Source organism: Alosa alosa, chromosome 11, assembly GCF_017589495.1.
Source record: "Alosa alosa isolate M-15738 ecotype Scorff River chromosome 11, AALO_Geno_1.1, whole genome shotgun sequence".
In the NCBI taxonomy this organism is placed as follows: Eukaryota; Metazoa; Chordata; class Actinopteri; order Clupeiformes; family Clupeidae; genus Alosa; species Alosa alosa.
The window spans coordinates 26,397,635-26,411,620 of NC_063199.1; the positions used below are offsets into that span (position 1 = coordinate 26,397,635).

Here is a 13,986-nt window from a genome sequence, read left to right on the forward strand (position 1 = left end):
CTCTACTGCTCTTCTATTCCTCTCTATCCCTGTCTCTCTCTCTCTCTCTCTCTCTCCTTGTTTGTGCAGTAGCTGTCTTGATGCAGTATTGCATGTCGATGTATATGGATTTTTTCCTGTTTCTTTTTGCCCCTGGCTCACTTCCGCCAGCCAGCCTGTCCGCCAAGCCAAGCCAAACCATGCCATGCACAGCAAATGGGCAAGTGTGTGTGTGGGTGTGTGTGTGTGTGTGTGCATGTGCATAGAACAGAGCAGAGAGAGACAGATAGTGTGTGTGTGTGTGAGTGTTTATTTGTGTGTCTGTTGGCATAGATTTATTGGTGCATGTCAGTGTATGCATGAGAATGATTTCGGTGTCTTTGGTGGACTGATGTGCGTGGGTGTGTGTATATGTATGTGTCAGCAGTGATGGCATGTAGTCCTGTGTGATGTTTGTGTGGTAAGCCAAGATTGTGTGTGTGGGAGGGAAAGAGAATGAGTGTGTATGTGACGTGTGTGTGTGTGTGTGTGTGTATATATGAGTGGGATGTGGGGACTGTGTGTGGAGATATTCCTCCATACTAGTTACATGTTCTATGCAAATGCATGTGATGTGTTTAATGTGTATGTGTAAATGTAATGTCTTTCAGTGTGTGTGTGTGTGTGTGTGTGTGTGTGTGTATGGTGTGCTTTAATAAAATGTGCACATGAGTGCATGTGTTATGTATCTTAATATGTATACATGAGTGTGTATATGATGCATTTAATGTATGTGTGTACGTGATGCATTATAATGTGTGTATGTGGGAGGTGAGATGAGGTCAGTATTGGGACCAATAGCAATCTGTGGCATAGCTTTCCTCCTGTGTCCTAGCAACCAGTACAGTGTGTATGGGGGGAAGGCTGGATACCATCAAATAGATATAGATAGATAGAAGTTGCTGCAGCCAACGGCTAGAGCTGCCAGGCAGCTACAATGCTACACTCTGGGGGCTCATGAACATGGGGGCTCATGAACATGCCCTGAGTGTATAGCCGGAATTCTCCTTTAACTGAGAAAGGGTTAGCCCAGCCAGCAGCTCAGACATCCATCCATCAGAAAAATGTGCAGTGGTCTCTTAATGTTTTCCGAATGAATGTTTCCATTCTTAATGTTTTTTAATGTTTTTCTGTATGTATCGGACCAAATACATTACATGCACACCTTGCTATCAGTAATATATGAATAAATATAATACATACATTTCTTATATAAATATGATGAACATATTTAATTCAGCAGAAAACATTTTTTTTACAAAAAAAGGGAAAAAGCCTTTGATTTCCTGGACAAAATGCACTTAGTAACCTGCCGACTCAGAGAATGCCTTGACCCTTTGGTGCATTTGAAATGTCTTGTAATAACATATATAATAAAACAACATTCCGTTTTTTACTGTAGCAAAACATTTTTTTTTTTTTTTTTTTTTACAAAAGTGCAAGCGGAACTTTGTTTTTATACATGAAATTCCTTCTGTAACTTGTAGTCACATCCCTTCCCTCTGCATTTTGTGCCACAAAAATATAAATGTGGGCTAACTACATTACTACAAATTCACAAAAATATAAATGTGGGCTAACTACATTACTACAGATTCACAAAAATATAAATGTGGGCTAACTACATTACTTGGACAAAATTACTTTACTCTATAAAATGAGTTTATTTTGTCCACAAATTGAGAAGTGCATTCAAACTTATGCCCAGAAAATTAAAAGCATGACCGATAACTCAATGCACAACATGAGTCTTCCATTTTGTTTTCTGTGCTATGTGTTGTCCCCCCATTAGTGTGTGTTTTTTTTGTTTTTGTTTTTGGACTGATGATGAATGATAAATAATCATTAAATCAAAAAATTAGATAAATACTGATATTACTTATGATACATTTCATATCACGGATTGCTCTCTGTCAATAAAATCTCGTCTGTTGGTCACTTGGCGCCCCATACAGCCACATACTACATGCTTTCATGGTACACAAAATGTATTTTACCGACCTGTTAATGGCCAAGTGTGCATCTAAACTAAGTGGTAAGCAACTAGTAAAGTTAGCACATCAGCATCTAGCTAGTTATTATGATTATCATATAGGTTTAGTCAGATTTTTTTTTTTTTCTTTTTTTTCTTTTTCGCATGCCCAAATTTCCGTCAATGATTATATAGCGCCACCTAGTTAAAAATTAAAAAGCAAAAAATTAGGTGTTTTCATCACAATATCTCTGGCTGACGGTCAAAACTGCACGAAATTAAAAGTGTAGGATCATTATGACACCCTCGAATGCATGCCAAGTTTGTGTACTTTTGGTTCATGGGGGGCCTTACAATAAAATAATTTATGTGTACATTTAGTGGCGTACACCACCAACAAGGATTCGGACACTGAAAGACCGAGGTACACAAAACTTGGTGGGCATGTACCCCCACATGGATAGCATGGAACCGTCATTTTTTTCGTTTTGATCTGTAGCCCCACGCTGAACTGGACCCCCGAAGGGAGGTAGGGGGCAGACACAGTTCTCTGTGAATATCTTGAGAACTGTAGGGCCTAGGATGACCATTTTTTCCCGTATGTTTGCCTCAGGGGTCATGTTAACCCATTTCATGTGCACACATGTGCACAAACAGATGTACACACACACACACACACATACATTCACGGTAATCATGCATTATGACACATACTCACACAGTAGACATATATGCGGCTTGCATGCACAGGCACATACATGAGGCACACACACACGCACACACACACACACACACACACACACACACACACACTCACACACACACACACCCACACACATAACATAAACATAACACAAACAATCAAGAATTTCTCAGAACAGGCAAGATGGAGGTGGGGTTGTATAAAATTAATTTTACATGTGAAATCTATGAACTAATCATGTTTTGGTACTTGTTGTCTAGCAGATACCAGTGAGAATTGAGTGTGGATAATGCAATTTAGTGAGACAGTTAGAATCATATAGGCCTTTCAGCGTGATTTCTTTTTGTGGAAAAAATGTGCTGGACTGGGCGGCGGTCATATTTTGTACCGCTCTGCGGTACATCTAGTTATTTATCATCCAGGGACCACATGGAGAGACTTATGCCACAGTTGAGTATTGAGCTAGTGGACATTTAAGCACAACTGCATGACATTTAAAGGTCATGTGTCTTGCAGTTTAATGAAACATGTCAACATGAGATTAGTCTTGTCAGGATGAACCATGAAAGAAGAAATAGTTCTCACTCTAATATATTCACTGCAAACACTGCTTATCTAACCAAGTGTTATTAATCTTATTTTAAGATAAGAAAGTTTGACTCTTATCAAGACAAATTTGCTTAACACACTTGCAGCCCAATTTGCTTGTTTTTAACTTTCTAACACTGTTCAGGACAAAAATGACCGATTTACACATTCCCTGTAGCATAAATATGGCATTTTTCATCAGATTACCTCGAGACCTTAGGATGTCCTCAGTGCCGCTGCTGGCCATTTCAGAGCCCTAAGCGGAATTACATTGTGGTGCCTTTAAATTACATAATGTAGCCCTCTCACCAATCTGAGTTTAAAAATGGTCAGTAGTGGGAACCGGATAATCGCAAACTCTATAGCTTCGTCTTTGTTGCTTTCATGAGTTCCTTTTAAAAGCTTCTTATATTAAAAAGAAGATACACAATGACAATCCAGCTGGAATCTGCCTGTATCTTTGTCTCTCTCCTGTGCACGCAAGATGCGTTCCCAATTAAGCGGAGTAATTAAAGTTAGATCTGCTACATGGAGAACCCAAAAAGTAACATCCTTGCATGTACCATGCTACTACCATTGTAAATTACCACTGTAAACATTCTCAAGAAAGAGTGAAACACAGTTTGCAGTTTTTGGTGCCCCCTCTGTCCTTTTGTGCGCTACACGTAGTGCGTGATGCGCGTGGTGGGAGCGGCGTCACTGGATGTCCTTCACAAAAGGCATTTGAACACATGAAATTCATTGTCTAATTTCTTTGAATTTTGAGTGATTTATTCAACACACTTTTTTTTTGATTACGGTCAAAAATGACCGCCATAGGTGGGAAAGACTAGAATTTTCATCCAGGAGATGAAAGACACCTCTATACACACACTCCTACAACTTTCCTGTGCTTGTGTGCCCATTCTACACATGAATCATACTTTCCACAAGAAAGCTTTGAGTAATTGGGAGCCCAGTGTTTTCTTGAACTAATGTACTTTCCCCCCAATGTGAACCACACCTGCCAAACAAATCAATCTTGTGTAAATTATAGGAACCCATCTCAATGTTCGCACACACATGCATGTGCGCACAGTCGCACACATACACAGACATATCACACACATGTACATCCACTCACACACACACACACATGCACGCACACACACACACCCACATACACACACACACACGCACGCACACACACACCCACACACACACATGTACACCCACTCACACACACACACACACACACACAGCAGTTCATGTTGTCATGTTGCCACTTATGCATATGAACCACCAATGTTCACACACACATGCATGCACACAAACACCCACACACAAAAACATACACACACATGTGGGGCAGTCGTGACCTACTGGGGGGCAGCCGTGGCCTACTGGGGGGCGCTTCGGACTTGTAACTGGAGGGTTGCTGGTTCGAACCCCGACCAGTACGAAGCGGCTGAAGTAAGGCACCTAACCCCTCACTGCTCCCTGAGCGCCGCTCTTGTAGCCGGCAGCTCACTGCGCCGGGATTAGTGTGTGCTTCACCTCACTGTGTGCTCACTGTGTGCTGAGTGTCTTTTGCAACGCCACATTTTCAGTACTTCACTTCCATTAAATCATCAAGAAAAAATATTGACATAAGAGTGACATGACACTGTCATGAACACATCACACTCACATGAACCCTAACCCTAATCCTAACTCTAACCATAACCCTAAACCTAATCCTAACCCTAACTTGTTATGACAAAAACCGAATGTAACTTAATAACAGAAGCGTTATGTCATGAACGTTTATGACTTCTTTATGACACGTTCATGACACGTTCATGACAGTGTCATTTCACTCGACATGTATGTCGATACTGTCAAGTAAAGTGTAACCAAAAATAAGCAAGCTTTATTGATAATAAAAATGTATCAACAACTTTTTATAACATATCAATGTAGGTGTCATAGGAAATTACAAAAAATGGCATGTTGCCCTGAGGCAACATTGTACCATAACGGACTCGCATATGGCCATACCAAATAAACTAATTAGGGAAGAAAGTGCATTATATTTGTAATTAAATTAGCAAGGCAAAAGAAAATATTGCATATACCTGTAAGTAAACTGACAAATCTATTGTGTGCATTTGTTAGAAACAGAGTTTTAAATATGTAATACTTTACTTTTTAATTGCATATGTCTGTTTCTGTCCACACTTGCGACTGCCTGTACACTACATTTTATTTAATTCTACTTTCTTACCTTTTACTTTTAATGCAAATCAGGTTTCTCAGCCAAGTATACTTGTGTATACAAGGATTTGGTCTCTGCATTTATCCCATCCGTGAATCAGTGAACACACAGAGCACACAGTGAACACACAGTGAGGTAAAGCACACACTAACCCGGAGCAGTGAGCTGCCTGCTACAGCGGCGCTTGGGGGGCAGTGAGGGGTTAGGTCAGGGGTCTCAAACTCCGGCCCAATTCCGGCCCGCGACCTAATGTCAAAATAATATGTAATTCGGCCCTTGAGGGTATTTTTAATTGCAACAAACAACAACACTGGTTAAAATAGACGATAGATCCAAGACGGTGACAAATCCCATTTGTAGACTACTCTCCTCCAGTTGCTAGACATCCAGAGCTTCGATTCAGGCCCAAATTCGCTGCACAAAGTTTTCAGGAAATGTTGTAGGCCTATTACACGCGAGAAACACGAAGACGTGCATTTGCAGGCCATAATTTTGCACAAATTGAAGCAGAAAATGGCCGACACCAGATGTTGAAAAAACTTTCACGTGTGATGAAGTCTTGGGTAGGTTATGTTATTCACCTATTCTGATTCTGAAGGAGAATATCTGCCTTTTGGAGATTATGATCGACTATTGACAGTGATAGCCACGGTGCGTCTGTGAATGGAGATGCGTCTTTGCGTGTATATGACGGTGTCCACTAAGCATACCGTGCTTATTTCGACCCTCTGCCCAACATAGCTGGAGGTGGCAGTGGTAATCGTGATGATAGTGTCCGTAATGGACGTGGTACAGACAGCAGGGGTAGTAAAAATAGGGCTTTAAAGAACTGCAGTCACCCAGGAACTGATTTGACCAGGCTACATTATTGTAGGCCTATAACAACGGCTTGTGGTTATAGGCTAGTAATAGTTTACCATTGTTGGTTTACATCTTAGGCCTACTGTTTTCCTGTTAATTTGTTATATGGGTAATATGACAAAAAGAAAGTAAACCTGCTCAAATATGTTTAACATCCAGTATTTACTGAAAGGTGCATAATTTGAGGTGCTTGCTATCCAGTGGCAAATTAGATGGGTAAATTTACCCCCTTCATAAACTTTTGTTTATACTCAAAGATTTTTATATTTACAGTAGGACTTTATCTCTGACCACTTTCAAACCTTTTGAAATTTTAATGTCAAAATCCAATGGTGCTGTTTTCTTAACCCTGGCGCCTAAAGTTTGCCATGCAGGTTTAAATAGGTTATGAGAGGAAAATATTTTTTTATTTGGTGTGAAACACACATACCTGTTTTTATGCTTTTTGTTTGTTTTTATAATTTGTATTAATATTTATTTTATCATTATTTTATTGATAAGCTAAGGTTGCTAGCACAGGTGTCTAAAAAAAGATGCACTTTCTGTTTGCAGTTTTGTGTGGTATTTGAAAAAAAGAAAACATTGCATTTTCAGAAATAGCCGGCCCTCCAATCAGATGACGTTGGCAGAAGTGGCCCCCAGCTCGTTTGAGTTTGAGACCCCTGGGTTAGATGCTTGTTCAAGGGCACTTCAGCCGTTCCTACTGGTCGGGGATCGAACCGGCAACCCTCCGGTTACAAGCCCGAAGCCTTAACCAATAGGCCTGCCTGCCTCCCTTTTTACCCTACAATGTTCAATGCTTTAAGTACACGATAAAGTGCTCTACAAATAAAATGTATTATTATTATAAAAAAGAGCCTGTTTTTGTATAAAAGAGTGCAGGTTTTGTACTGGAGTTTGAGGCCAGGTGGGGTGACTGCTCTCTCCTTTTGCTACATAATGCCAGAAGTAAAAGGGATTGCTGTGATGCTAAAGGAAGTGCGCCCAAAGTAAGAGTATAAGGGACCCCATGGAAAGGCGATGCATTAGTTAGGCACCCTGTGATGTACGGTGGATGGATGGATGTACGAGGGGCACCTGTCTGTGTGAAGTGCATGAGTGTGCTTCATGAACTTTTACAGAATGCCAGCATATGGTTGAGTATGTGCCCTGACTACCATACCAACATCCATGGCTTTTTGGTGTTGCGGTCAAGCTGCACACTTGCTACCCCGTAGCCCCAAGTTTGAAGCCTGACTGATCCCTCTATTTGCTACAGTGTAGGCCTATCCACTGTGTTTCTCTTTTGAGACAAATTGCTTAAACTTTCAAAAAGTCAGGCGCTGGTCTCGGAGAGAAAGTGGATGTTGCTACAGTATGTGTGTGTGCATCAGTACGCATATATGGGTATACATGTATGTGCACAAAGTCATGGATGTGTGTGGGTGCTTGTATGTGTATGTGTATACCTGAGGAGATGTTTGGGGAGATTTATGGAGCTTTTTACCCGTAAATAACAGTGATCTTGATGATATCATACGATAATTTGTATGTTTTAATCATTATAACTACATGGTAAAGGCAATGGTACAATGTTGCCTGGGAGCAACAACTGAATTTAGATTTATATTTAGACTAAATTAGATTTTTGTAATAAGACTTGTAATACATTGAAAACCAGATATATATTTTTGTTCTATGTTAAGTTATAGGTGTTTTAAATGAATAAGTTAGCTTTAATTCTTGAAAATAGGAATTATTTTACTTTTTACCGTTATGGTACAATGTTGCCTTGAGGCAAAACATTTTAAAAATATATAAAAAATAAAAAAAATATAAAAAATATTATTATTGTTAAAGTGTACATTTTTAAACAGAAAAAACAATGCCAATATTTTTCCCCACAAGGATAGCATGATGCGTACCATACTTTTTGTCATTTTTATTGGTATTTATGTTAAAATAAGAACAGTTAAAACTGTCGAGAACGAGACAGTACGAGAAAGCACCAGGTAAGCGTTTGCCGTGTTAACACTGAAAGAGATATGCAAAAACAATATGAAGACTAGTTGGTTGTCTCATTAGGGAAACGTTCCCCTGGGACCGTTTTGGCTTAGCTTGCACACGCTCAGCAGTATTCTTTGGTTACCAAACCAAAGTTTTGGATTAATAGTGCCTATATCTCGCTACGTTTCACAAAATATAAGGGCACAAACCCTGAACTGCCGTCTATGAGTTAGCTGCCACATCTTGGTGGGTTTTTCTTTTTCGCGAGCAACCCGGGGGATTTAAGCTCAATTGTCAACATGCTCGACTTCCGCTCCGAGGTGCAGCTGTTCGCAGGTTCGAATCCGGCTGCGTGCAGGGCCGAGCCGTGCAATTCAACCCAACGCACGAAGACCAGACCAGAGAATGTCTAATAAGGACGGGCTCTGACCAGACTCACCACACAGGCGGATTCGAGCTACAATGCTAGCTTGTGTAAGCTACAATTTAGTTTGACCAGACCTAACTGTAGTAAACAACGTCTAAAGGTCTCTCTTTAGCACCCCCGCTGGGTTGCTGGGTAGTTTGCACCTCAGAAACGTGTCTGGTGGAACGTTTGGCTGGGTTTGCCAAAACGGTCCCAGGGGAACGTTTCCCTAATGAGACCAGGTAGCAAGACTAAGGACTTCAGACAGCTGACTGAAAAAAGGTTTGATGATGTTAGGGACAGGGCACAGCATGATGATTACAGTAGGCCTACAATTCATGACACTTCCTACCATAAAAGAGAACCTATATAAAAACCTGAACTAGTTCATGGAGCATAGGTCTATTGAGTAGAACATCATGAATAGCAGCAATGAGATGATTATTATACTCAGTAGTAATACAATTCCTAAATATGATATAATGAAATGAAATAAATGTGTTACAAAGGTGATATGATATGCACAAGGCTTTAGGCAAAGCAGCCTGACTCTGAAGTTGCTGACGCTACAGCTACACTCTCGCAAATTATACTCTACTGAACTGTATTCTCATGCTTGGGTCATACTGTCGACTAGTTAAGCAAACTGGTAAAACAGTTGCAAAAATGTTATAAGCATAACAGAACTTACAGAACTTATAAGCATGGACCCTAGTGGTTATGCTTAGCTGTGGTCTTATTAGCCTGTACCCTATGTAAGTGCTGCTTATGCTGAACTCTGAGTTGGAGTAAGTACTCTAGCTAATTGCTTTCATAGTAAACTATTTGCAGGGTAGTCTGGAGCAAAGAGGACATAGGTTATGCTAATATTATGGTTGGCCAGCAGTCCTGTTGGCACTTTAGGGAGAGTTATGCTCAGTTTTGAGCTGGTTAGCCTGCACTCAAATTGACTGATAATGCGTAGCATGGTGCTATGGGGCGAATCTGATGCACTTAATGAGATTGAAGGGTTAGCAGGACAGACAAATATAGCAGTTGCATACCATTGCATGCTTGCATGCTATAGCAGTTGCATAACATTGCATGCTAGGGAGATACCATGTGTAATAATATGCCTAGCTAATTGGTCTGAAACGGTTCGATGGTGTAGGTAAAGAAGTTTGCGGGGTGGGGGGTTGGTTGCTCTGTATAGGGGGCAGTGTTGATTAGTATTGATAGACTGGCTGTAAACCAAATCTATTGAACTGGGTTATATTTTAGTGAGCTAATCAAATCAGGTGGCAACACAACAACTTGATTAAATCTGTCAACTTCCACAGTATAAGGCCCCGTTTACACAAAGGGATGACGCAGATATTTCCCTGCGGTTTGGCCTCTCATTTAATGCGCCCTATGTTTACAGTTTGTTTGGCTACTGACCATGGATGCTATTAAGGTGGTATTCATTTTTACGTTTGTGCAAACGCTTTTGGCCTGTTTGCATTTCCAATACTGCTCAAAAGAGAAATAGGAAGTGATTTTTTGCTGTTTTCGGGATTCTGATTGGCTAACGTGGGATTGAGCTTCTCCTTACACTGCCATCGACAGGTTTAGCATGCTCTTGACGGCATAAATACACGGAGAAACTTCTCTGAAAAGGTATGCACAATGTTATTTTTGAAAACGGAGAGGGTGAAATGTCCATTTATGAAAATAGCCGGTCATGTATAAACGTAGCCTAAGTCTTCTTGTTCTTTCATTGTCTATCCCAGTATAGGGCAACTGCAACGTGACTAGTATGTATCCAAAACGACAGAGACAAAGACTCTGGAATCAAACCCAGTTTATCCGAGTTCCAAGCGCCAAAGCTAGCGCTTTTTTGCACTACCACATCTCAAAGCCTAAGCTATTAGGGGATGGGGATCTCCTGTTTGTCCAAGTTCCAAACGCCAAAGCTAACGCCTTCTTGCCCTACCACACCTCAAAGCCTAAGCTATTAGGGGATGGGGATCTCCTTATATGGGCAAAGATAGCAGTTTTGGGTCCTTTTCATGGACGGATTATGAACTTTTGGGCCCCTGGGCCCAGATGTATTTAGGGCGCCCCACTATGTGGGAGGGGGGGTTTGGGGGTCCTCCCCCAGAAATGTTTTCATTTGTTTGATGTGATTTCCTGTATTCTGGTGCAGTTTAGGGATGGCCAATACTAAATTCAATAAGATTCATAGCCTACATACTTCAGGGCCCCCTGACCCCTTGGGCCCCTGGGCCTGGGCCCGGTAGGCCTGTGCAGTAATCTATTCCTGGTCCTTTTTGTTGGTGAACTTCAGAGGACTTTTGGAGCAACCCTTTTTCCAATGGCTTCGTTCATTCATCAGCCACACATTAGTCAACTGATGACCATCGGTGTTGGTGAAGTGGAGCTGCAGATCTATGCTCATCATCTTCCCAGACATTATTAGATGTCTGACTACCGGCTTGGTCGGCAGTCCCCATTATATGTAGTTAAAATAGCTATTTAAGAATAAGGAGACTTGGCTACTATTCGACTGCTAAATCACTAGATCACTAGTCAGTGCTGTAGACCGCTGACAAAATGGCTAAAGGGTAAATGGGCTACACACTGTGTATGAAAGTACTATGAAATGAGACCTTTTTCTACAGCAACATGTAAGTTGTGAAAATCTTGAAAATCTTGTCAACTAGCACAAATCGGTAGTCGTGAAACCCCTAGGGTACACTAGGCTACTATAACTAGGTTACTATAAGGCTGAATATATACATGTGGTTCTAACCACCTACCACCTGTAAGTCTGTTTTGAGGAGCAACTCAAAACCAAGGTGCTATTTAAAAGCATGGGGTAGGAGTAAAAATATGAGAAACTAGATTGTCCTGTGTGTGCCTGCCTGTGTGTGTATGTTTGTGTGTGTGTGTTTCTGTGTCTGTTTCTGTGTATGTGTGTGTGTGTGTGTTTGCGTACAATACACACAGATAAAGAGGGAGAGAGAGATAGAGTTGGCCCTTTTCCATCTCTGTCATCCTGGCCTCTCCGGCTGCAAGCCAACACTGCTGGCATAATGCGGAAATCTCTCTTTCTCTCTCTCTTTCTCTCTCTCTCTCCCTCTTTCTTCCCCCCTCCCTCCCTATCTCCCTTTTTCTCTCTCTCTCTTTCCCTCCTGCTTATGTGCCTTCAGGAATGACCCAAATAACTCCAAACCAAAGTGCATGTACTGAGCTATAAGCATATAAGAGGCAACTCCCAACAGACAGAACCCCATAGAACAACTGATTCTGGAATACGGACCCATAACTGGACTCGTTCTATTCCTGGGGCTCGTGCTAGCTTGGACTTTCCACAGCGTTCATCTTACTTCAGTGAGAAAGACGAAGAAACAGGCTTTCAGTGTGTCTGGCTAGGGTACCAAATGGTTCTTTTAAGGGTATACCAAGAGATCCTTCTGTATTCCTCCAAAGGCCTTAGAAAATGAGGACTAATGAGTGTACATAAAGCAAACAAGGGTGCCAATAAACCACCACACTCATCATCATTTAACTAGTCCAGCCAGAGATAGGTCCAATGAGCCACCTGACCCCTGACATCATATATTTCCAACTAAAAAGCTTCTCATCACTAACCAGAGGACCATCTCTTGATGAGACGGCAACCCTGCTCACCTGGACTGGGCGATCTCGGCCTTCTGCTTGGCGACATCCGCAGCCTTCTCAGCGGCGTCCACTGCTCGGTCCACCTTCTCTCGGATCTTACTGGCACGGAGCGGGATGAGGTTCTTCCTTTTCCCGCTCACCAGAATGTTCTGTTTGTACTTGCCCTCCTCTTTGGTTCCGTCGGGGAATGTGGTGCATCCATATCCATGACGCTTGTTGCTAAGCCACTCGCCCTGGTAGCACAGTCCGTCGGAACGCCGGCTAACTCCGCAGCCCGTGCGCTTGTCGTTCTTCCACTCGCCCGCGTACGTCTCGGTTGCCGTAGCATCCACGTCGTCGGGGATGACCTCAGCAGCGGCCAGCTCCGACTCGCCATCTCCCAGACTGATGGTGGAGTTGACGTCGGAGGCGTTGGATGCGGAGCTGACCGTGCTCATCCCGGCCTCGCTGCGGAACGAGCTCTGTTTGCTCCGCTGGCTGCTCAGCGAGCTGCGCGACTCGGACTTGCGCAGCTTCAGGCCCGACAGCAGGGAGCGCCGGAACAGCCCGCGCCTCTTTGCTGCCCCCAGGAGCTCCGTCTCGCTGCTCTGGGCTGTCAGGACAAAGCCGCCGCGCGACACGGATGGGCTGGTGGCCATGCCGCCCGGAGTGCCCCCTGCTGGCCCCGCCACGCCCCCCATCCTGTCGGGCAGCAGGGCAGAGCCGTTGCTGTGCTCGGAGCGGAGGGAGTTTATAGAGGTGCGCAGCGGGGAGCGGATGACAGCCGCCATCCCGTACGGGACGCTCTGACGCAGCCCGTAACCGTGCCGCATGCCACCCACCCATTGGCCCTGGTACGTACCTAAACACAGGAGGGAGACACACTGTCAGTGTACATACACAACACATTATGCGTATAGCAACACATTTCTAATTTGGTTGATTCATATAATGTTCATGCACACGTGTGTGTGTGTGTATCATTTGTGTCTACCATGTGAAATATGTATACTTAATGTCCGATGTGGTGTGGAGAGTGAGGGAACATGACATCACACAAGAGTGACTGCATGGATTTGTGGGAGAGAAGCAAAGACCCTAGTCTGACTAAGAGGGCAGGCGAACGTTCGGAGAGACCAGTGGTCACTAAGCTTTTTGAGCACAAGATCCTTGACCTCGCCCTGAACAAAGGCAAGATCTACTTTGAAGTGTCAAAAGAGAATCAAAGCTAAAATACTTCCAATTTAAGGCCTTTTATTTAGGCAAATATATCAGGTCAAAAATATCACATCCTCCACCCCCTTATACAGGCGTCAATGAGATAACAACACTTAACATAGTCTTTACTTACATGATTTTGGTTTTGATTTTCTAATTGGAGTAAGTGTTTGTGACAACACGTCACGTCATGATCAATTTGATAATGTTTGATCGCTGTTTGAAGCATCTTTAACGTAATGAATGCGCACGAAAGTGAAAGTAACCCAAGTCTAGGCGCTCCGTGTCTGTGCACGTCTGCAATCGATTACATTCTTCACATGGAGAACAAATTCCTGACAGCTCCTGATCGCCAAACTTTCGTTTTCATTTTC

At 42.6% G+C, this 13,986-nt stretch overlaps 1 protein-coding gene across 1 annotated transcript in view; it reads right to left on the reverse strand.

Moving 5' to 3' along the window:
* Positions 1 to 13,986, reverse strand: part of jph3b (junctophilin 3b) — a 40,239-nt gene that overhangs the window by 9,676 nt on the left and 16,577 nt on the right. The window contains 1 exon segment of the mRNA XM_048256904.1: positions 12,425 to 13,256. Coding sequence (XP_048112861.1) covers positions 12,425 to 13,256 — 832 coding nt within the window.